Source organism: Lithobates pipiens, unplaced genomic scaffold (genome assembly GCF_037356315.1).
Source record: "Lithobates pipiens isolate NorthernLeopardFrog02 unplaced genomic scaffold, aLitPip1_a1.2 Scaffold_18, whole genome shotgun sequence".
Classification (NCBI taxonomy): domain Eukaryota; kingdom Metazoa; phylum Chordata; class Amphibia; order Anura; family Ranidae; genus Lithobates; species Lithobates pipiens.
The window spans coordinates 472,744,865-472,767,428 of record NW_027507758.1 but is presented as its reverse complement, the minus strand read 5'-3'; the positions used below and the strand labels follow the sequence as shown (position 1 = coordinate 472,767,428).

Sequence of the window (22,564 nt, the reverse complement as noted above, 5' to 3'; positions counted from 1 at the left end):
GGTAGATAGGAGGAAAGATCAGAGTGGCCAACTTTATTGTCCAGTCACAGACTGGCAGAAGGAGGGAACCAAGCTTGGTTTCTTAATTTCAGCAAAGGAAAATTAGGTCACCCACTTGACTGTGAAGTTAAGGATGTATATATACACTCACTGGCCACTTTATTAGGTAAACTTTGCTAGTACCGGGTTGGACCCCCTTTTGCCTTCAGAACTGCCTTAATTCTTCATGGCATAGATTCAACAAGGTGTTGGAAACATTCCTCAGAGATTTTGGTCCATATTGGCATGATAGCATCACGCAGTTGCTGCAAATTTGTCGGCTGAACATCCATGATGCCAATCTCCCGTTCCACTTCTTCTACAGTCCAATTTTGTTTTTTGTTTTTCCAGTTTCCTGTTCCTAGCTGACAGGAGTGGCACCTGGTGTGGTCTTTTGCTGCTGTAACCCATCTGCTTCAAGGTTCGATGTGTTGTGCATTCAGAGATGGTATTCCTTGGTTGTAATGAGTGGTTATTTGAGTTACTGTTGCCGTTCTATCATTTTGAACCAGTCTGCTCATTCTCCTTTGACCTCTGACATCAACAAGTTATTTTCGTCCACACAACTTCCGTTCACTGGATATTTTCTCTTTTTTGGACCGTTCTCTGTAAAACCTAGAGATGGTTGTGCGTTGAAATCCCAGTAGATCGGCAGTTTTTGAAATACTCAGATTAGCCTGTCTGGCACCAACAACCATGCCACGTTCAAAATCACTTAAATCCCTTTCTTCCCCATTCTGATGCTCCGTTTGAACTTCAGCAAGTCATCTTCACCACGTCTAGATGCCTAAATGCATGGAGTTGCTGCCATGTAAGTGGCTGATTAGAAATTTGTGTTACCAAGCAATTGAACAGGTGTACCTTATAAAGTGTTCATTGAGTGTATATTTGAATTGTCTGTGCTATGTTTTCTTTAACCTGAGATAGATAGGAATAGCTTTTCCAATTTTCCTCCTGCATGAGCTGTGCTAATGGGTAGACGTAAACACAAAGCTTATGAGGGCATATGATTTTGAACTGTTGCTAATCATATTTTTTATATTAGACCTTAAAACAACCTTCTTATCCAAGGTTTACAGAAACAGTAGTTATGTAATAAATCAGTGAATATGAAGTAGTTAATATGAATCAGTGAACAAAGAATCTGCACTGTAAAATCTGCAAAGGGAGATCAGAGCAGATGTTCCTGCATTTGGGAAAAGGAGTTCAGTTGGTTATGTGTACATGCTGATGGAAAGGTTCACTATAAGACATAATAAAACGATAGAGAATAAAGGGATCCAAACCGTACAATCTCAAACTGCTCCTGCAGTAACCTTTGCATGCGAGTAAGTACGGTAGATCCCATGTCCATTCTTACATGCTCTCCTAATAGCCAGATTAAATGCCCACATTACTGGCGTTGTCCTTAGTGATGGTTTGTTTACTAACTAAAACACTGGAGGCAATGACATTAAGGTAATAAACTGCATCCACAACAATGTGGGAGAGAGAATGAGCCGGGCCTGTGATGCAGAGGAGCCCATCCTTGGCCAGATACAATTAGTGAATTAAACATTCTTACTGGGCTGGGTAATTTCATTAAAGGAAGCTGAATGGACAATTATATCTGGAATAGAACATCACATTGAGGAAATGAAGACAAATCAGTGTGGGGAGCAGGCAGGAGGACCCACAGAAGAACATTTAATAAGAGGTCTCAGCAACTCTACTCCTCATACTGAAGGACCCGCGCTGCCATCCACAGCCCATCATCCTATCTGAGGACATCTGAACTACACAGGCAGGTTTGTGCTATTTAGAGGGACAGGTGAGTCCACAAAGGGCCTAGATTCTATCATAGGTTATACTTTTCTATATCATTATTAGCTCCCACCACACTGAACTTCACCAGGTGGGGGTGTTTGTCCTATAATTTTGAAAGGAGTATAAGGTCATGGACACATGGGCTTCATCTCAACAGCAATGTGTAGAGCAAGTTTATGCAATGCATTGGTAAAATTTTCAGAAAGCATCAAGCAGCTTTGTTGAAGATATTAACTACTGCAGCTCTGGAAGATTTTACCTCCTCCATGACCAGGCCATTTTTTGCTATTCTGCACTGCGCTACGTTAACTGACAATTGTGTGGTCATGCAACACTTTGGGGTTGATTTACTAAAGACTAATCCACTTTTCACTACAAGTGCACTTGAAAGTGCAATCGCTGTAGATCTGAGGGGGACATGCAGGGAAAATAAACAGCATTTTTGCTTGTACATGATTGGATGATAAAATCAGCAGAGCTTCCCCTCATTTCAGATCTTCCCTTCAGATTTACAGCGAGTGCACTTCCAAGTGCACTTGTAGTGCAGTGTGTATTTGCCTTTAGTAATTAAACTCCTTTATATAATTTTTTTTTCACACAAATAGAGCTTTCTTTTGGTGGTATTTGATTGTTTGGGGTTTCTATTTTTTTATTATATAAAATAAAATAAAAAAACAATAATATGTTTTACTTTCTGTTAAAAAACATTCAATAAAAAAAAATGATAAATAAATTGATGATGAAGTATAATTTCATAATACATTTTGGTCAAAATGTATTCTGCTACAAAAAATCCCAATAAGTGTATGTTAATTGTTTTGCCTGAAAGTTATAGGGTCTACAAACGATGGTATATATGCTGTATTTTCTATTTATTTATTTATTTTATACTAGTAATGACGGTGATCAGCGACTCATAGTGGGACTGTGATAGTGAGAGAGGGCAGTCTCACAATAACACTTTGTGGGAACTAACCAACTGACTTACTGCCACTGACTTTTGCAGTGACACCAATACAGTGATCAGTGCCAATAATATTCACTGTCACTGTACTAATGACACTGTCTGGGAAGGGGTTAACATCTAGGGGCAATCAAGGCGTTTACTGTGTGCCTAACAATGTGTAATGTGTGTAATACGTGCTGCTTTTTTTTAATTATAGATCAATTTGTTTTATCTCCCTGCTTTGCAGGGAAAAGAAACAACGTGATCGTTCCCTCTGTACAGAGCCCTGTGGGTTATCAAACAGGGCTAGGGACTGTGATTGGACACAATGGCACATGAATAATTGGCTGGGATCTGTGGACAAACTCCCCCTGTGTCAAATCACAGGGGAGCGGGCAGGTGGGGGCATGCGCCCGAAACCCAGAAACAGGCAGCGACATACAGGTATGTTGCTCTGACTGCAGAAGCTACCCCGTCTCAGTGTATGTACTGAGGCGGATTGGCAAACACTTAAAGCAACCTGCAGCTACAGTTTAGGAAAGTTAAACATGGATAGTGGAAGTGTTGGCCATGATTCTAAACAAGCTGTGATCAAGCTTCAGTTGTCTTTTAACAAGTTTCAAGTAGTGCTAAAGGTGAAGGTATGGACAAAGTAATCCCATACATCTCTCCAATACAGGCACAGTTTTCCAAAGTTTAAAAATTCTGATCCCACCAGAAATCCAGTGTGCTCCAACCTCCCAGTGCTGCACTAAAATCTCATGCAGTGTCGTCAGCCCTGGCCACTCTTTTATTTTGTAGATTACAGACAACCGCCCCACTATGTGATAAAGATGAGAAGAGGTCACTATCACACTTACTGTCCTAGGCTGACAATGTTGTTCCTCCAAAGATACAGTACAGTGAGTGAGCATTTTCACCTTAGGACAGGAAGTGCTTTACTGGCAGGATCACCAGGTGAAGAAATAGAATGGGTGTTGTAAATCAGGATCTTTATGTAGTAATCCTACAGAGCTTCTTTTCCCTCAGGACTTGACATGAGTGGACAGAATAAGAAGCCAGTGAATGGCGACAAGGCGGTGAATACATGTGTGGACAGGAGTGCTAGAAAGAAGAGGGAACGGATAATTAGGAAGAAGATTTCATCCTTGGCTGTGCTCTGTGGATCCCTGAAGACTCACAAGTATGATCTCAAAATCCAACTAAACTCATTGCATTCAATTGTCTCTTAATTTGGAATCATATTCCTCTTTCTCCCTTTCTTCCCAAGTTGGCCCTCTTTTTAGTCAGATGTATAGACTTCTATAAAAATGTACTGTTTAACTGCCAAAAGAGTTTTTATACTCTACCCTTCTTGTAACCAGGGATGTATCCATAGGGAGAGATCAGCCTTTCTTTCTGCTAAAAGGTGTCCCTCTTTTTCACGTTAGAAAGTTGGAAGCTTTGTATAATTTTTATTACAATGTCACACTAATTGCATAGGGTTAGTCTATAGAAATCAGACAACTATGCCTGGTTTTCTTACTGAAAACTCACTAAATGGTATTTCTGCATTTTTTTGGTCGGCTGTGGTGGTTTCATATTCATCATTTTTTAAACAGAGCTGTAGACACTAGAGAACAGACCCACTTCACACACAAGCACTGAACATGAGATGAATTGTGGTCCTGTGTAGTCAGATTTTCCTCCTGCACTTATCTTCTCTTAGTAAAGTGATGGACCACCTAGCACCCTGCTTGGGTGCTTCAGCCAAGATACAGCTTCCCCCATTCTAAAACCAGAAACCAGGTATCATAGCTGAGCATTGCACCCAAGAACTAGATGACACTAGCTTAGGTGCAAACTGGTACTGACTTTATTGTAAGCTCACACAGACTATATACCACACAAAATCCAGTAAGGGCTTGATCATATTATCCTAAACAATGCAAACTGTAAACAGTAATATCAGTGAATCTAATGAATGGCTAACGTAATGGTTCAGTAACAAGTTAAATGGACACAATGCTAGTCACATCTCCAAGAGTATTATCAGACAGACAGAAACAAGAGGTGACTCAATTAATAATGGGAATTCACACCTAGGAGGCACACAATGGCCAAATTATGTCATGAGAGAAAGACAGTTGCATAGTTACATAGTTAGTCAGGTTGAAAAAAGACACACGTTCATCCAGTTCAACCATAAAAAATAAATAAATAAAATAAAAAATATCATACAATCCCATATACCCAATCCTATACCCACAGTTGATCCAGAGGAAGGTGAAAAAAAAACAACAGAAAAGCAAGATCTAATTTGCTATAGCAGGGGAAAAAATTCCTTCCTGATCCCAGAGAGGCAATCGGATTTTCCCTGGATCAACTTTACCTAAAATGTTAGTACCCAGTTATATTATTATGTACATTTAGGCCGGGTTCACACCGCTGCAATGCGGGAACGCCGCGAATCCGCGGCGTTTTCCCGCATCGCACACCTCCTGCCGGCAGTTCACACTGCCCTATGCGGACGGCTGGGAGTGTCAATGATATGTTAATGACACCCCCAGATCCGTCCGCATATCGCAGTGCGATCTGCCAACTCGCACAGGAATCGGATCGCATGGTGTGAACCCCCATGCGATCCGATTCTGTTGCGGACCAAAAAAAGGGTCCCGTGCGAGTTTGCAGCGGGAGCGATGCGAATTCAGCCATACTATCTGTATGGCTGTACTCGCATCGCTACGGAGATCGGATGTGATTTGCGGTGCGAATCACATCCGGATCTCCCCCCGCAGCAGTGTGAACCCAGCCTTAGGAAAGAATCCAGGCCTTTCTTAAAGCAATCCACTGAGCTGGCCAGAACCACCTCTGGAGAGAGTCTATTCCACATTTTCACAGCCCTTACTGTGAAGAAACCTGGAGATGAAATCTCTTTTCCTCTAGACATAAATCATGCCCCCTTGTCCTCAGTGATGACTGTAAAGTGAATAAGTCAACACCAAGTTCACTATATGGACCCTTTTTATATTTGTACATGTTGATCATATCCCCCCTTAATCTCCTCTTATCAAGAGTGAATAAATTCAGTTCCTCTAATCTTTCCCCATAGCTGAGCTCCTCCATGCCTCTTATCAGTTTGGTTGCCCTTCTCTGCACTTTCTCCAGTTCCCTGATATCCTTTTTGATAACTGGTGCCCAAAACTGAACTGTATATTCCAGATAAGGTCTTACTAATGATTTGTACAGGGGCAAAATTATCTCTCTCTCTATCTCTCTGGAGTCTATACCTCTCTTAATACAAGAAAGGACTTTGCTTGCTTTGGAAATGGCAGCTTTGCATTGCATGCTATTATTGAGCTTATGATCTACCAAAACCCCCAGATCCTTCTCCATCATTAATTCCCCCAGTTGTACTTCCCCTAGCATGGATGAAGCATGCATATTCTTAGCCCCCAAGTGCATAACTTTACATTGATCAACATTAACCACTTCAGCCCCAGACCATTTTGCTGGTCAAAGACCAGATCACTTTTTGCGATTCGGCACTGCGTCGCTTTAACTGACAATTGTGCAGTCGTGCGACGTGGCTCCCAAACAAAATTGGCGTCCTTTTTTCCCCACAAATAGAGCTTTCTTTTGATGGTATTTGATCACCCCTGCGGTTTTTATTTTTTGCGCTATAAACAAATATAGAGCGACAATTTTGAAAAAAAAACGCATTATTTTTTACTTTTTGTTATAATAAATATCCCCCAGAAATATATAAAAAACATTTTTTTCCCTCAGTTTAGGCCGATACGTATTCTTCTACATATTTTTGGTAAAAAAAAAATCGCAATAAGCGATTATTGATTGGTTTGCACAAAAGTTATAGCGTTTACAAAATAGGGGATAGTTTTATGGCATTTTTATTAATAATTTTTTTTTAATAGTAATGGCGGCGATCAGCGATTTTTATTGTGACTGCGACATTATGGCGGTCACAACATTTTTTACACATTTTTGGGACCAATGTCATTTATACAGCAATCACTGCTATATAAATGCAGTGATTCCTGTGTAAATGACACTGGCAGTGAAGGGGTTAACCAGTGGGTGGCAGTGTAGGGGTTAAGTGTTCCTAGGGGTGTGTTACTAACTGTGGGGGGCTGGGCTTTCATTTAGTGAACACTGATCTCTGCTCCAATCACATGGAGCAGAGATCAGCATCACTAGTTGCTAGGCAGATCGGGGAAATGCTGTTTACAACGGCATTTCTCCGTTCAGCCACCCCGCGAGACGATCGCGGGTATGCTCGCGGCGATCGAATCCACGGGACCCGCAACCGGACTCACGGGGGTCCCGACCAGCACGCGAGCGGCATTAAAGATTGGACGTAACTGTACGCCAGTATGCCTGCCCGTGCCATTCTGCCAACGTACATCGGTGTGCGCTGGTCGGGAACCGGTTAAACCTCATCTGCCCAATTAGACAGTGCATTGAGGTCGGCTTGTAAATTGGAGACATCCTGTAAGGACGTTATTCCACTGCATAGTTTAGTGTCATCTGCAAAGACAGAAATGTTACTGTTAATCCTAGACCCTATATCATTTATAAAGATATTAAAAAGTAAGGGTTCCAGCACTGAACCTTGGGGTACACCACTGATAACCTTAGACCATTAAGAGTAAGAATCATTAACCACTACTCTCTGAATTCTGTATTTTGGTCAGTTTTCTATCCATTGACAAACTGATATTTCCAAGCCGGTAGACTTTACCTTACACATGAGCCATGTGTGCGGAACTGTGTCAAACGCTTTTGCAAAATCCAAGTACACCACGTCCACCGCCACCCCTCTAAGGTTTTACTTACCTCCTCATAAAAAGAAATCAGGTTTGTTTGACAACTTCTGTCTTTTATGAATCCATGCTGCCTGTTGCTTAAAATATTTTTTTCCAGCAAGAACACGTCTATGTGGTATTTTATTAAACTCTCCAGTATATTCCCGACTATAGAAGTTAAACTAACAGGTCTATAGTTACTTGGTAAAGACTTTGTTCCCTTTTTAAATATAGGCACCACATTGGTCCTACACCAATCCAGTTATACTATTCCCGTCAATAATGAGTCCCTAAAAATTAGATACAATGGTGTTGTAATTACAGAGCTCAATTCTTTTAGGATCCGTGGGTGGATGCCATCTGGTCTAGGTGCTTTATCCACCTTTATTTTGTCTAAATATTTCTGGACCGTATCTCTTTTGAGTCATTGTGGATCATTTGGAGCTGTGTCACAACCACCCCCATTATGGACATGAGCTCCCCAATGCCCCTTTGTATACACACAGCTGAAGAAAGTATTTAATAAATTTGCCTTCTCTTTGTCCCCAGTCACCAACTCTAGATGATTTTGTAAAGGGCTTACATGCTCAGACCTGACCCTTTTACTATTAATATATTTGAAGAATTTTTGGGGGTTTGTCATCTTTTGCAATCTGTCGTTCGTTTAGAGTTTTTGCATCCTTGATTTCCTTTTTACATATTCTGTTATATTCTTTGTAACATTTAAATGACACTAGTGTTCCTTCATTTTTATATTTTTTAAAAGCTCTTTTCTCATAGTTTATAGCTTTTAAACTTTGGCCGTGAGCCACATAGGTTTTATTTTTAGCATTTAAACTTATTGCCAATGGGAATATACTTTGCAGTGAGTTCACAAACACTTTGAAGAATTCCCATTTCTGTTCTGTGTCCATTGATGCTAATATTCCCTCCCAGTCCAAGTCCTGGAGAGCGGCCCGCATCCTTCTGAAATTTGCTCTCTTGAAGTTATCTTCAAGTTAAGTGTTTTTATCTTTCCAGTATGCATTTTTTGCGTACCGCTAACATCAAATAAAATCATGTTATGTTCGCTGCTACCAAGATGTTCCTTTATATGAACATTAGTAATATCATTCCTAGTTGGGGCCTCAAAAAAAAAGAAATTGTCCTGTAATAGGTTTATAAATTAATACATTTTTGCCCTTTAACTGTCCCAGTAGTGCCATTACTCCAGGCAATTTCTGTATAGTTAAAAATCCCCATTATTATCACCTTCCCAGCCCTTGCAGCCCTTTCCATCTGTGCAAGGAGCAGAGTCTCCAACTGGTCAGGAGACCCCAGACCGGGGGGGGATTGAAGTAGTGAATGTTGGTTTGGGCATAAATCTATCTGGGGAGTCCTCCAGTTCACAGAGTCTGTGTGATTCCGTGAGACATGAACCCGAATCTGAAGCAGAACAACTCCAAAGGTCCCCCAGGCACACCCCTCCCAAAAAATAGAGCCAACTCAAAAGCCAGGGCCCATAGTCAGCGGGAAAGAGGCTTCCCTGCAGTACCCTACAAAAGCCCCTGTTCCGGGTGTATGTCACATGTAATCTCTGAAAACTTCTTTAGACTAAGATAGAAACAACACCCGACAACAATAAGTGCCATAGGAAATGTGTATACAGTGAAGTATATCTATCAGTTTTTTTTGTGCAGATGGAGGGAACTAATCCACAAATATTTTTTCTTGGTATTGAAGCAGACCTATCAATAAAGATGAACTCTAGGAAACAAACTTTCTGGCTACTTTCTATGTAAAAAATACCTCTAATTGTACATTCATTCTGTGCAAATGGGACAAAAAATTAATTTTATTTCCTGTGCTGGATGAATGTTTTTCATTAATTTAAAATGGAAAAACTATATGATACGTACCACCATCAAGTGGCCAGTATTTTCCATTTTAAAAATAATGAAAAACTTGCACCCAGCAAAGAAAATAGCTTAAAGCCAACCTTCAGTCTTTTTTCTCATCTTTCCATCTATGTAATCTTCTGCCTTTGTTGTCTTTGGATAGTATTTTTTTTCTGCTAGTAAATACCTTATACAGCCCACTTCCTATTTCTTTTCTGATAAAAAGCCTAGTATCATGACATCATGTGATGTACACTTGAGCGTTACAGAGTCACGTAGCTAAATTTAAATAGCTAACATAGGGTACCAGGTTCTCTTAGCCATATGTGTTTTGATCCAGGATGCATCCTTCAGCTAAGCCTGCGCCTGCGCACAGCCTTCTCCTGAAGAGTCCTCCCCTGGGGTTCTTCGGTTGCTGGGCCTCTCCCTTCAAATGAGACAGCACCTGGCCACCCCCGGATGAGTAGGCCCCAAAATCCAGTCAGGCTTGTCCCTGCAGTTGTGTCGCCTTGGGCCAGCCGGCCCCGAAACTTGGGATGCATGGTTTCGCACCCCAGGCCAGGAGGGCCATGGGGCTGGGTCAGGAGGACCACCAGAACTGAACAGACAGAAAATAAAGATGGAACCCTGAACCACGTGGTGTCGGTACCTTAAATACAACCTCCCAGAATATACAACAGGAAACACTACCACTGGGCTGTCCTCATCGTCTGGGGAAGGAAAAACAAAAACAAAGACTTTCAGTCCTGAAAGTCGAGTACCTGAACTCAAAATTTGGGATGAGGGATGGAAAGGAAAAGGAAAACATTGAACATGTATTACGTTAAACAGTTGACATAAAACCAGTCACATAATACACAAACCCCAATACCTGACTATCTACACCACCCACTCTCTGGTAGCTTGATAGGTGATCTTGGTGAGTCCTGAAAAGAAAATACACAAAGCAATGAACCAGATACTATGTGTACAATTATAGGAGGCAAAGTCCCATTCCCAACAGAAAATGAGACTCTCCCTCCAGTATCGTTGACCTACATGCCTACGTGCAATTGTCCAAGTGTTTTTTGCAAACTCCCACCATCTAGTGGCAAGAGCAACAAAATGCAAGTCCTTCATACAAGTGCTGTGGCTGGTAGATAACCTTGACATGGAGCTTTCCTCTAGTAAACCTAACACTATCTAACTAGCCCCACAGTCCATGTACTTTTTTTTTTTCAGCAGAGGGAAAATGTTTTCCCCTTTGGCATCCACAGTGGTGATGAAGTATACTACATTGTTCTTTCCCGGCCGGCAAATTACAACTTTATCAGAGTATATGTGTCTTCCAAAGCTCCAGTTCTGAAGACACCCGGGGGAAACGTTCGTACATACTGGGAGAACATCCTTGTTTCCTAAAGGGCTTTGGTATTTTCAGATAGTCGCAAACATCACTGGCATACCAATGCTCTCGGTTTTTCTCAATCTCTTGCATAATTTCCTTGGGAACATAGGGGAACTCCAAACCATATTCTGTAGCCACCCGCTTATTCAGCAGCCACTGGGATCGTGCGAGCCTAGGCAGAGCTCGGGCACTTCCATCCCCGGGAGGCACACAAGAATTTGGTAATTTATGTACCATAGAAAAAGACATTCTCTTGGACTCTGACAAACTGAAATTTTTGGGTAAAGTCAAGTCAATGGTTGTAGGGGTTCCCACCCGAGGCGATGCACTCCCTGAATTCAAAGCCAACCAGCTAGATACATTGCATGTTGTGGCCACATCATCTGCATTGGCCCATAACATTTCCTGGGACAAAGTCTCAAACAGATTGTCATCCCCTGACAAATCAGACAGAGAATCTATTTCTGAGTCCCGCAGCTCCTCTGCTGGCAAATATTTACATACAGTCCCACTCATTACAACTTTCCCAGAACTCTCAACCGTATCTGCAGTGGATTCCTTGGGAACGATCTCTTTCCCCCAATCCGATCCAGGTGAATTCTGAGTTAGGCCTCTACCGCGGCCGCAAGAGGGTTTCACGTACCCCACCTTCCTCTGAGCAGGCTTAGGGATTATGGTAATGGTGGACGAAGCAGTGTTCATGATGTCCGGAGTAACCCCTCCGGTGATGGTGGTGACAGCATCTCCCTCCAGGATACTGGTTGTGGTTGGTATACAAGTTGCAGGCCTCGCCACAGGAGCACATACAGCAGACTCCTCATGGCAATGCCCGTGGCCCAGTCCATATGGTATGCACGAGACGGCACGGTCGGTTGCTCCACTTTAAATAAGTACTCTCCACATTTCAGGCATCGGACAAACAGCCGGGGACTTGCGACCAGTCCCTTGCACCTGTTACAGAACATTCCCAGTGCCTCGACATCTCCTGTTGTATACAGTACAAAACACCCCTGCGGTCTCGGGCGAATTCCTGTATCTGTGAGCAAAGTCCCAGGCAGTCTCACACTTGTGGCATTTCCCACTGAAGGCATCCTGGGTCCCATGATGGACGATGTTCCTGGCATCCGGGACATTTTTTTCTCCTTTGCACAGACTCTTTTCCTCTTTCTCCTATGATACACTCACGCGGTGCCTCATGCAGGAAAAGAAACAGGCAAGACTCCTCCCACTGGTTCCTCCGGTCACGCAACTCGCAGGCTTTTTTTCAACTCCGCCCACAGTCTATGCACCAGGCAGTGGCCATCAATCACTCCATGTAAATATGGCGCAGTCCAAAAAACAAACCCTCTACCATATAAATTCCACACAGACAATTCTCTTTAGTTGCGAGAGGTAACGGCAAATCCCAGACGAGCCCCCACATGTAGCACTGACCCCCGAAGGAGCTGCTGGTTTTATTGGGCTTACCACTACCTCCTTGTTTGCCTCTCCATCTAGGGATTCCTGTGATAGATGGCCCAAAGAATGTGGAAACTGACACTGAATCTTCTTTTGGGTTATTTATTTGGAACAGAAACAGAGTCTTTCAATAAAGGGTACAGGGTTAGGAGTAAGTTCAGGTACAAAAAAAAATAATTATGGAAGTCCTTATAGAAAATCCAGAGAATAAAGACCGTTTCACAACTGGATTTAACAACCCCCGGCTAGACCTCCTAACACTAGGCCTAGCAGCCGGTAGGGTGTTCGACAAAGTCTCTGCCACAGACTTGTGATGTACTTTTGAGCATTACTAAGGAACGTAGATAAATTTAAATAGCTAACATACGGTACCAGGTTCTCTTAGCCGATCCGGTGATACCATATGTGTTTTGATCCAGGATGCGTCCTTCAACTAAGCCTCCAGGCTCCTTCAGAGAAGCCAGCCTTGCGCACAGCCTTCTCCTGAAGAGTCCTCCCCTGGGGTTCTTCAGTTGCTGTGCCTCTCCCTTCAGATGAGACGGCACCGGACCACCCTCGGATCAGTAGGCTCCAAAATCCAGTCAGGCCTGTCCCTGCAGTTGCGTTGCCTCGGGCCAGCCGGCCCCAAGACTTGGTATGCATGGTTCTGCACCCCAGGCCAGGAGGGCCATGGGGCTGGGCCAGGAGGACCACCAGAACTGAACAGACAGAAAATAAAGATAGAACCCCGAACCACGTGGCGTTGGTACCTTAAATACCACCTCCCAGAATGCACAGCAGGAAACACTCCCACTGGGCTGGTTCCGAGAAAACAATGGCATTAAATACACCCAGCTGGACTGCGTTTCTACTCTTGCCGGCAGTGACAGCGACACCTACGGTCAAGGAGAACCCAGTGCAACCCAGCTGGACTGGTACTGAAACCAGAAATTTTGTGAAATAGTCCTGAAATCCAACTGTGGTTTCAGGCAAATTAACTTTTCAAAAAAACATAGCGCTTGCTCGTCAGGAGTCACACATTTTTATAAAATACACCCCTACATTTATACAGCCTGTACACTATTAAAAGCATTGCACTTCTGGTGCTGAAACTTAGATTCTGGTTTAGTACAGTGATGATAGTGGGTTGCTCACACTATCTCATCCGTTTACAAAATGCCTTGTACTTTCTTCAAAGAATAGAAGGCATTCTGAATGGGAAAGGGGAGCGGAGGGATGCATGAACATCAGAATGTGATCACTGTACTAGAGCCTGAACTATACACTTCAGTGCCAGAAGTTAGGCACTTACAGTAGTGCAATGGCTGAATAAAATATAAGCTGGCCATACATAGAGTGAATTTCAGCCAATTCATCCTATCAGACACCAATTGATCGAACATCTCTTGACTGAAGAATCAAAGGAGCCAGATAAAAAAAATGCCTGCTGAACAGCCCCTGCATCCAATCAGATGCAGGCACTGTTTGGGTATTTGCACAGCTGGTGGAGTTGGCTGTCAAAGTACAATAGCTGCAGTTGAAGATTCATCCATCTATCCTATGAAGCAGGCTGGGAAAAAAACAAAAAAAACATGTAAATGGCTAACTTAAAGTGGTTGTAAACCCTTACAACCAACTTTGACCTACAGGTAAGCCTTAATCTAGGCTTACCTGAAGGTCTAAGAAATATCTCCTAAACATATACGGTTTAGGAGATATTTACCCGAAGACAGCCGTAGACAGCGGCGCGCAGGCCGCAGATCGCGGCAATATGCCGCGAGTGTCGGCTCCTGTGCGCATGCGCGGGAGTGACGTCATTGCTGCTCCAGCGAATCACAGCGCCAGAGCAGCGAGACCCGGAAGTCACTCCAGGATCCATGGCAGCGGTGGACATGAAGATGGAGGACCGCTTCGGGGGCTTCATTCTCAGGTAAGTTATTCATAATGAGCTAGTATGCTATGCATGGATTAGTATGGATTGTAAAAAATGGTCCCCCAAAATCCATACCAAACCCTTATCTGAGCATGCCAACCGGCAGGTCAGGGAAGAGAGGGGACCAGTGAGTGCCCTCCCCCCTGAACCATACCAGGCCGCATGCCCTCTCTGCCCCCCCACCCCAAAGCACCCTGCCCCCATGTTGATGAGGACAAGGGTCTCTTCCAGACAACCTTAGATGCTGGTTGTCAGGGTATGCAGGTGGGGAGACCCCCCCCCTTATGTGAATGGATATCGGGTACATGATACCCCTACCCATTCACCAAAAAAGCTGTGAAATGTAATAAATACATAAGACACCACCGGTTACCTGCTAACAAAAATGAAAAAGTCCGCTCTTGGTCTGTTGATGTCTTCATTTGTTTTGTTGTTGCCCGCTCTCTGCCAACTCTTATATAGCAATGGGGCGTGGCCATCCAATGGCATCACCCAGAGAGTCCACCCCTTGTGCCAAGAGGCAGGCTCTCCGAGCGATGTCATTGGATGACCACGCCCCATTGCTATATAAGAGTATGCAGAGAGTGGGCGACAACAAAACAAATGAACAGAACAAAAGTGACTTTTTAAAAAATGTGGGTGGGTAACTGGCAGCGAGGAAGAAGACAGCAGCGGCGGGTAGAGACGGATAGAGAAGACAAAGTTATTAATAAAGGAATTGTCAAAAACTGGCTCTTCTGTTTTTATTACATTTCAGTGCTTTTTTTGTGAAGGGGTAGGGGTACAATGCACCCGATACCCATTCACATAGCGGGGTGGGTAGCAAGGGGGGCTTCCAGGTTCCGATCCGCCTCCCACCCGCAGACCCCGCGGCTAGGGTCGTCAGGAAGAGGCCCTTTTCCTCATAAACATGGGGGCAAGGTGCTTTGGGGTGGGGGGCATGCCCCCCATGTTGAAGGCATTTGGCCTGGTATGGTTCCGGGGGGTCTCATTTGCCCCACCCCTTTCCTGACCTGCCAGGTGGCATAGATAAGGGTCTGGTATGGGTTTTGGGGGAACCCCATGCCCTTTTTTCATTGTGTGGGGGGAAACCCTCTGAATCCATACTAGACCCAAAGGGCCTGGTATGGACCTTGGTGGAGAATCCCACACTGTTTTTTTCTCAAATATTTTTGCCGGGAAATTTTTATACATTTTTTTACATTCAGCTTTCAGCTGGGAACCCTGCTGACAGCTTAGATGACTCATCTGTAGCCAAGGATGCAGTGGCCGGCTTCCTAGCCCCCTCCTTAGCAACCAACTATTCCCAGTGTGTTTTACAGTGCATTTAAAGAGGAAAAAAAAAGCGTAAAATGCGAAATGCATGAAAACTGCATGCAAAAACGATGATTTAAAAACACAAAGTGCACTGAAAAACATGCCTGAAAAACGCATCAAGCGCAGCCGCATTGATGTGAACCTAGACTCAGTGTTTTTAGACATACAGGCATATTTTTGCTGTTCCAAATGCGGCCCATTGTTTTCAATATGCCATGACCTTTTTTAACCACTTTCTGACTGCTGCACGCCGATATATGTCGGGCACAATGGTAGCGGTGGGCAAATGACCCCTTTAATTGGTGGGGGCTAGCGGGCGCCCACACCCTCTGCGTACAGCGTGACAGTGCCCACGGACCCACGGACTCGATGTCTGCCGGTGTCATGGAGCCGCAGAACGGGGAGATGCCTATATAAACAAGGCATTTCCCTGTTCTGCCTAGTGATATGACAGAGATCACTGCTCCCTGTCATTGGGAGCAGTGATCGCTGTCATGTGAGTGGTAGCCCATCCCCCCCACAGATAGAATCACTCCCCAGGACACAGTTAACCCCTTGATCCCCTAGTGTTAAACCCCTTCCCTGCCAGTGTCATTTACACAGTAATCGGTGCATTTTTATAGTACTGATCGCTGTAAAAATGACAATGATCCCAAAATAGTGTCAAAAGCGTCTGATGTGTCTGCCATAATGTCGCAGGCATGATGAAAAATTGCAGATCGCTGCCATTACTAATAAAAAAATAATAATAATAAAAAAGCTATAAAACTAAAAAAACCTAACTTTTGTGCAAACCAATCAATATATGCTTATTGCGATTTTTTTTACCAAAAATATGTAGAAGAATACATATCGGCCTAAACGGAGGAAAAAAATCTTTTTTTATATATATATATTTTTGGGGGGTATTTATTTTAGTAAAAAATATTGCATTTTTTTTCAAAAATATTGCATTTTTTTTCAAAAATATTGCTCTTTTTTTGTTTATAGCGCAAAAAATAAAAACCGCAGAGATGGTCAAATACCACCAAAAGAAAGCTCTATTTGTGGGGAAAAAGGACGTAAATTTTGTTTGGGTGCAACATTGCAGGATCGCGCAGTTGTCAGTTAAAACTGCGCAGTGTCGAATCGCAAAAAGTGCTCTGGTCAGGAAGGGGGTACAATCTTCCGAGGCTGAAGTTAATTGTGGGGGGCATAAACGTGCTGCATATAGAAGAGTAGAGAAAAAAAAATACAGGGATCTGAGTTGCGGTGAGTATTTTATGCATGTACATTTGTAAAATGTTAACTTGAATAGGTTAAAATTCCATTCTGAGAGCTAGAATTGGTTTTACTCATGTACAAGCAAATGCATGCAAAATAAAAGAAAATTTGTCAAGAAAGACTGATATTCAAACATCAGAACCACGACATACAAAACTAATGGTGCTATTCCCAACACTGTTCGCTAGATACTCTTTTACAAGATTTTTTGCTGATCCTTCGGCTTTTATCCTTTATAAGTAGCTGAGTAGTAAACAAGTATGAATGTAGATCTATAATTCCTGATGTGTGCTTGTTTCAGTACAGACATTTTCTAAGCAGTGACGCTAATGCCGCATACACACGATCGAACAGTACGCCGAACAATTAGATCGTGTGTGGGCTCCAGCAGACTTTTTCATTGTAAAGTCCACCGGACATGGCTTTCAGCGGACAATCCATTCGTCAGTGTGCTAGTCCGGCGGACTAAGAATGACGCATGCTCTGAAGCAAGTACGAGAAGGAAGCTATTGGCTACTGGCTATTGAACTTCCTTTTTCTAGTCCCGTCGTACATGCTGTACGTCATCGCATTAGAAATCGCTGGACTTTCGGAGTGTCCGTGAGTGGCCAAGTCCATTTGTTATAAAGTCCGGCGGATTGTTTGCCGAACCAATTCGATCATGTGTATGCGGCATTAAGGATTACTATGAGGACATGAACACAGGACTGGCAGCCCAGTTTTCACAATTTTACAAATATTTTCACCTCCAAAAGCACCAGGCCATCCAGAACGGATACTTCAGTTTTTAATATATGCAGGATCTTTCTTATATTCTATTGGTAAAACTTCTTTGCTGGAGTTCCTGGGTTTGCACAGCTTTTGTGGCCTTTATGAGAGGGCTTCACTCTTCCAACAACCCAAACTCCCAGGTAGACGGGAACAGAATTAAGTACTATGGCAGGGAGATCTCCCTGCTGGGAGTGTTGCATGCATATATATATATATATACACACACACACACACACACACAAGAAGCCAGGAGCCTTCTGAGAATAATATGATCCATAAGTAACCATATCACTTTTAGGCCCATTGACCCTTTGCATAAATGGCTTTGAATATAATGTTTCCATTGAAAAGTATGTATGATAAAGTGTTCAGAAAATATAGGCGCTCAGGACTTGGGCAATAACTCTCCCTGCATCTTATACCTTTCTGTAGAGGGAAGACACATGCACCAGAAGACAAGAAGAAGCCATTGTGTAGAACTGGACACAAAGAGCACAAAATGAACCGAGAGGAATCATACTGCGGCCAGCTGGAGCGTTCCAGGAACATGTGTGCACAGTGTGAGATCATCACCTGCAAGAAATGCGACACTCTGCACGCAGATTCTCTCTTTGTAGCACACAGCTTGCTGGATCATTATGATCACAGAGGTTTCATTTAAAAAGGTATGTAAAGGTATTATTTTTTTTAAAGTTTTGTATAGAGAAGGGAAGGATTAGACACCCTGTTATATATTACTGTCCATGTCTTCGCTTGTGGGATTCACCCCTTTTTCTGTTCTTGTGATCATTGGTCATAAAGACAGAAAATGGTGTAAATTCAAAATGTTAGAGTTGACACCGAAGCAAGAGGAATTTTAATTGGGACACTTGTTCCAGTGACAGCTCTATAAGATGGGAATTCCACACATTGAAGAGATTTTCTCTAATTTCTGGTTTTGTCTTCATAAGAGGAAGTGAGCAGAAATTCTCCTAGTAGGACACAGGAAGCAAAAAAGAACCTGACAGCGGTTTTCAACCCTTCTCTACTCTATTTAAAACAAAAATGATTTTGGCTTTACATACATTTTAATACTGGTCATACACCGATACAGTATATTTAGCTATGCAAGACACTGAGGCATCACTATTAATAATAAGGCACCAAAAGAGTAAAAGGATCCTTGAACTCAAAACCTACATTTCGCCGTTATCACAAATGTATAAACGATTCTTTACCCACTATTCCCAGACACAGTCTTATTTTGTACGGGAATGGGAATTAGAACTGGGAATGAACTTCATGCTCACCCAATTGCAAAAACATCACAAAGCTATCTAATGTATCTTCTATTAAGACCTAGGAGTTTTTTTCTCCCGCTGTTAAAAAAAAACGCCTTCATGATTAACCAAGATCTTTCTGGGAGCAGATCCCAAATGTTGGCGAGGTTGCCTCAGCAAGGCACATTTTTGCAGGGCCCCAAAATCCAAAAATTTTGGGAGGAAGATTTTCTTTGGATTCAGAAAACCACTCTTAAGTCCATCCAATTCTCTCCCCTCCATTGTCCATTTAATGCTACCCTTTCTTGCTTCAAGTTGCATAAAAATAGCGTTACGCCATACCTTTTAAATGTGGCAAAAAGCCTTATACCCAAGTTTTGGAAGCAGACCCAGTGCTCCACACAGGACTGAAAGTGAGAGGTAGAAAGGGTCATGGAATCAGAAAGAGGAGTTCTTACATCCAAGGATAAATAAAACAGTTCCATGATATCTGGTCTGCATGGATGTATTATTCATTTGAAATAGACAAATTAGACCAAAATAAAGCTGCCAGTTGACCTTCCTAGATGCATTTATTCTGTTTGGCTTTGTATCTTTTAAACACTTCTTTCAATGCAGAGGTCAATAATTTCTATTTAATGCTAAGATGTTTAAACATTTTGTTGATCAGCCCTCGTGGTCCCCTTGCAATTAAATGTTATTCTGTGACACCAATGTTGTATCATATCTGACTGTATGTACATGCATTGTATGGTTGCACATGACTGCTTACTGGAATGATTGACATAACTTCGCTCTTATTTTTCTGTAACCTTTATTGTTATGTACTTTTAAAAATCATTAATAAAAATAGCTTATAGAAAAAAAAACTAACATTGCAGCTGTGGACAAAGACTGATGAGCTAATTCACCAACAAATGTATTGTTTTATGGGACTTTATTGCCCTTATAGAGCTCCTAGCCCCCCTATGGATGTCTCAGTATTTAGGTTATAGTCTCCGTAATTTAAAATAAATGGAAAATCCAAAAGGTTATGAGAGAGTCAACCAAAAGATACAGCAGGTGTGTGGAACTGATAAGTCAGAGCAGATGTCTCTTCAGGACACGCCCCCCCCCTTCCCCAAAGCACCCCCCATGTTGCGGGTACGCGGCCTGGTACGGCTCAGGAGGGGGGGGGGTGCTCGCTCGTCCCCACCCCCTTTCCTAACCGGCCGGGCTGCGTGCTCGGATAAGGGTCTGATATTAACTTTGGGCCCCCACGCTGTTTTCTTGGCATAGGGCTTCCCCTTTAAGTCCATATCAGGTGACGGCCTAGCGAGGTGTCAATCTCGCCCACGGAGGCGGCGACATTGACCTCCTAGTCCCGTCTACCTGGTGCCTTGTTCAAAATTAACGGACTTTCCTCCGTGTGTGGTGAAGTCCATTCATTTCTAAAGTCCGGTTGTGTGTGGGTAGGTCCGCTCATTCAGAAAGTCCGGCGGACCTCAGCTGCAACGTCTGGTGGTTTGTCTGCCAGACTAAGTCCACCGAATAGTCTGATCGTGTGTAAGGGACATTAAAGGCACTGCAACAAACTGGAAATGACTACCTTGCACTGCAAAGTGTAAGAAAGTGTTGATGAGGTGGATAAATAGTAATAGGCATCTTGGATGTCTACAGATACCAGATAATGCCCTCGTCTCAGAAGCAATTACTGACCTTGTGGATTCTATGTGAAATATTGGAGTTTGAAGGGGTTTGTTGAGGGATTTGAAGTTTTAAGTCCAGAATAGAACCAATACCCCCCTTTGGGCTTTGGTACTGCAAACAGATTTGAAGAGAACCCTTTTTAGTCTGATTTTTGGAGGTACTGGGAAATATATCCTGGAACAAAGATGGTTTTGAACATTCTGTGGAAAAAAACCCTTTCTCTTGTGGCCTTTTTTATGAATTGGTCAACTGCTTCCCCAAAAAGACATCTGCTTTAAAAGGGCATGAGAGTGAGAAGATTTTCAGACAGTTTCAGCTGATTAGGCTTTGATTCAGAAGATTATGTGTATGTGAATAGAGAGAAGGGCCATTCTGGAAATTGTATTTATTACATGTTCTAGGGCCAGAGTCAGCAACCCGTTGATCGTGATCTTGTTCCTGCCTTGCCGACCCACAACTGGCAGAGTTGCATAGGTAAGCCACGAGTGCTGGAAACCTGTCAAAAGTCAGCAAAGGCATTCCTCCACACCGCAGCATGCCCTTTGCTTATGTGTGGCTGTGGGGCAGGGGAAGTCTCTGCTGTTTATGCAGCAGGGTTTGGGCTGCAGGGTGAGGAAAGCCTCTGCTGCCGAAGATAGCAGGCGGGTGGAACGAGGAAAGCCTCTGCTGCCAATGACAGTGGGCGGAGCGAGGAAAGCCAATGCCGCTAATGACAGCAGACAGGCAGAGCGAGGAAAGCCTATGCCACTGCTGACAGTGAACGAATTCTGGCTCTTTCAGAAGGCATCCAAGCTGGAGTGTATTGTGTGGATCACTCACTCCTCCTCAGTTCATCCAAAGGGCTTATGAGTGACATCATGTGGGATGGTTGAGAGAGGAGGGCTGGCTGGGGTCAGCACTAGAACAGTTATATCTGACACAGTAATGTGCATATCTCTGCACCAGGTAACAATTTTTGTGTCATTCTGAACCCCAGTGGTGTGCTCTTCAAACTCCGCAGTAATGTGCCCCCCCACCCCCGATACCCTCAGTAGCATGTCCATCTGAGGCCCTCAGTGGCATGCCCCTCCTGACCCCCCTCTATCATGTCTTCCTGACCTTTTCGTACCAGGCCACCTTGAATCCCCCATACCATGCCTTCCTGATTCCCTGTACCAGGCGCATCTGAGCACCCTCCTGTACATTGCTCTGCTGATACCCTGTCCTTTTCACCCACTGCCCTACTCTTCCCTATACACTGCCCTACGCGCTACTGAGTCCTGTACAATGTCCTACGTGCTAAAGGCCCCTGTATACTGCCCTACATCCTACTGGCCTCTGTACAGTGTCCTACCTGCTACTGACCTCTGTACACTGCCCTATCTGCTACTGACCCCTGTAGACTGCCCTACATCCTACTGACCCCTGTATACTGCCCTACATCCTACTGACCTCTGTATACTGCCCAAACTACTACTGACCTGTGTACACTGCCCTACCTGCTACTTACCCTGTACACTGACCTACCTACTTATCACACTGGTTAGAACTCAGAGCAGAAAGCCAACTAATCAGGCAAGTCAGCCTGCAGTACCAGATGCCGATAGGGTGAACAATTACTCACCAGTCATTGTGAATGGTGAGTTTCTGGCTGAAAGAATCTTTTAAGGTAGGCTACATTTGTATTTTTACAATGACATTAGTTTTATTATATTTTCTACGTTTTCTCCATGCTCTTACATTGGGGGGGCTTTCTGGTTAAATTCTTAAAAAAAAAAAAAAGGCGCCGCACCCCAGGCAAGAGTAAAGATCTTCTTTAGAAACATCTTAAACTTTTTATCTGTAGAATTTTTGATCAAAGGAACATTTTCAAATAGTACAGCGAGATATTTAAGACTGAGACTACAGGATCAAACTTTTTAGGGAACTCTTTCCATCAGAGAGGGGTCGCTCAGCAAAAAAATGTTTGGAGCAGTGAACTCTTTTTCTGGAATTATCCATTTATTATACAGTATATTGCCAATTCTATTTGTTCATAAACAATCATAAAGATGTCTTA

At 43.2% G+C, this 22,564-nt stretch overlaps 1 protein-coding gene across 2 annotated transcripts; it reads left to right on the top strand.

The window, feature by feature from the left end:
- The first annotated feature begins 1,730 nt into the window (after positions 1 to 1,730).
- On the top strand, positions 1,731 to 19,732 carry CUNH17orf50 (chromosome unknown C17orf50 homolog). Of its 2 annotated transcripts, none has more exons than XM_077488323.1 (3): positions 1,731 to 1,849; positions 3,821 to 3,974; positions 18,011 to 19,729. In XM_077488323.1, the coding sequence occupies exons 2-3, from the start codon at positions 3,829 to 3,831 to the stop codon at positions 18,237 to 18,239; spliced, it is 375 nt and encodes a 124-aa protein (XP_077344449.1). In that variant the 5' UTR covers positions 1,731 to 1,849; positions 3,821 to 3,828; the 3' UTR covers positions 18,240 to 19,729. The 2 variants fall into 2 exon arrangements, with proteins under 2 accessions (XP_077344449.1, XP_077344450.1); XM_077488324.1 differs by having other exon boundaries at positions 1,768 to 1,826; positions 18,011 to 19,732.
- Positions 19,733 to 22,564: the final 2,832 nt, after the last annotated feature.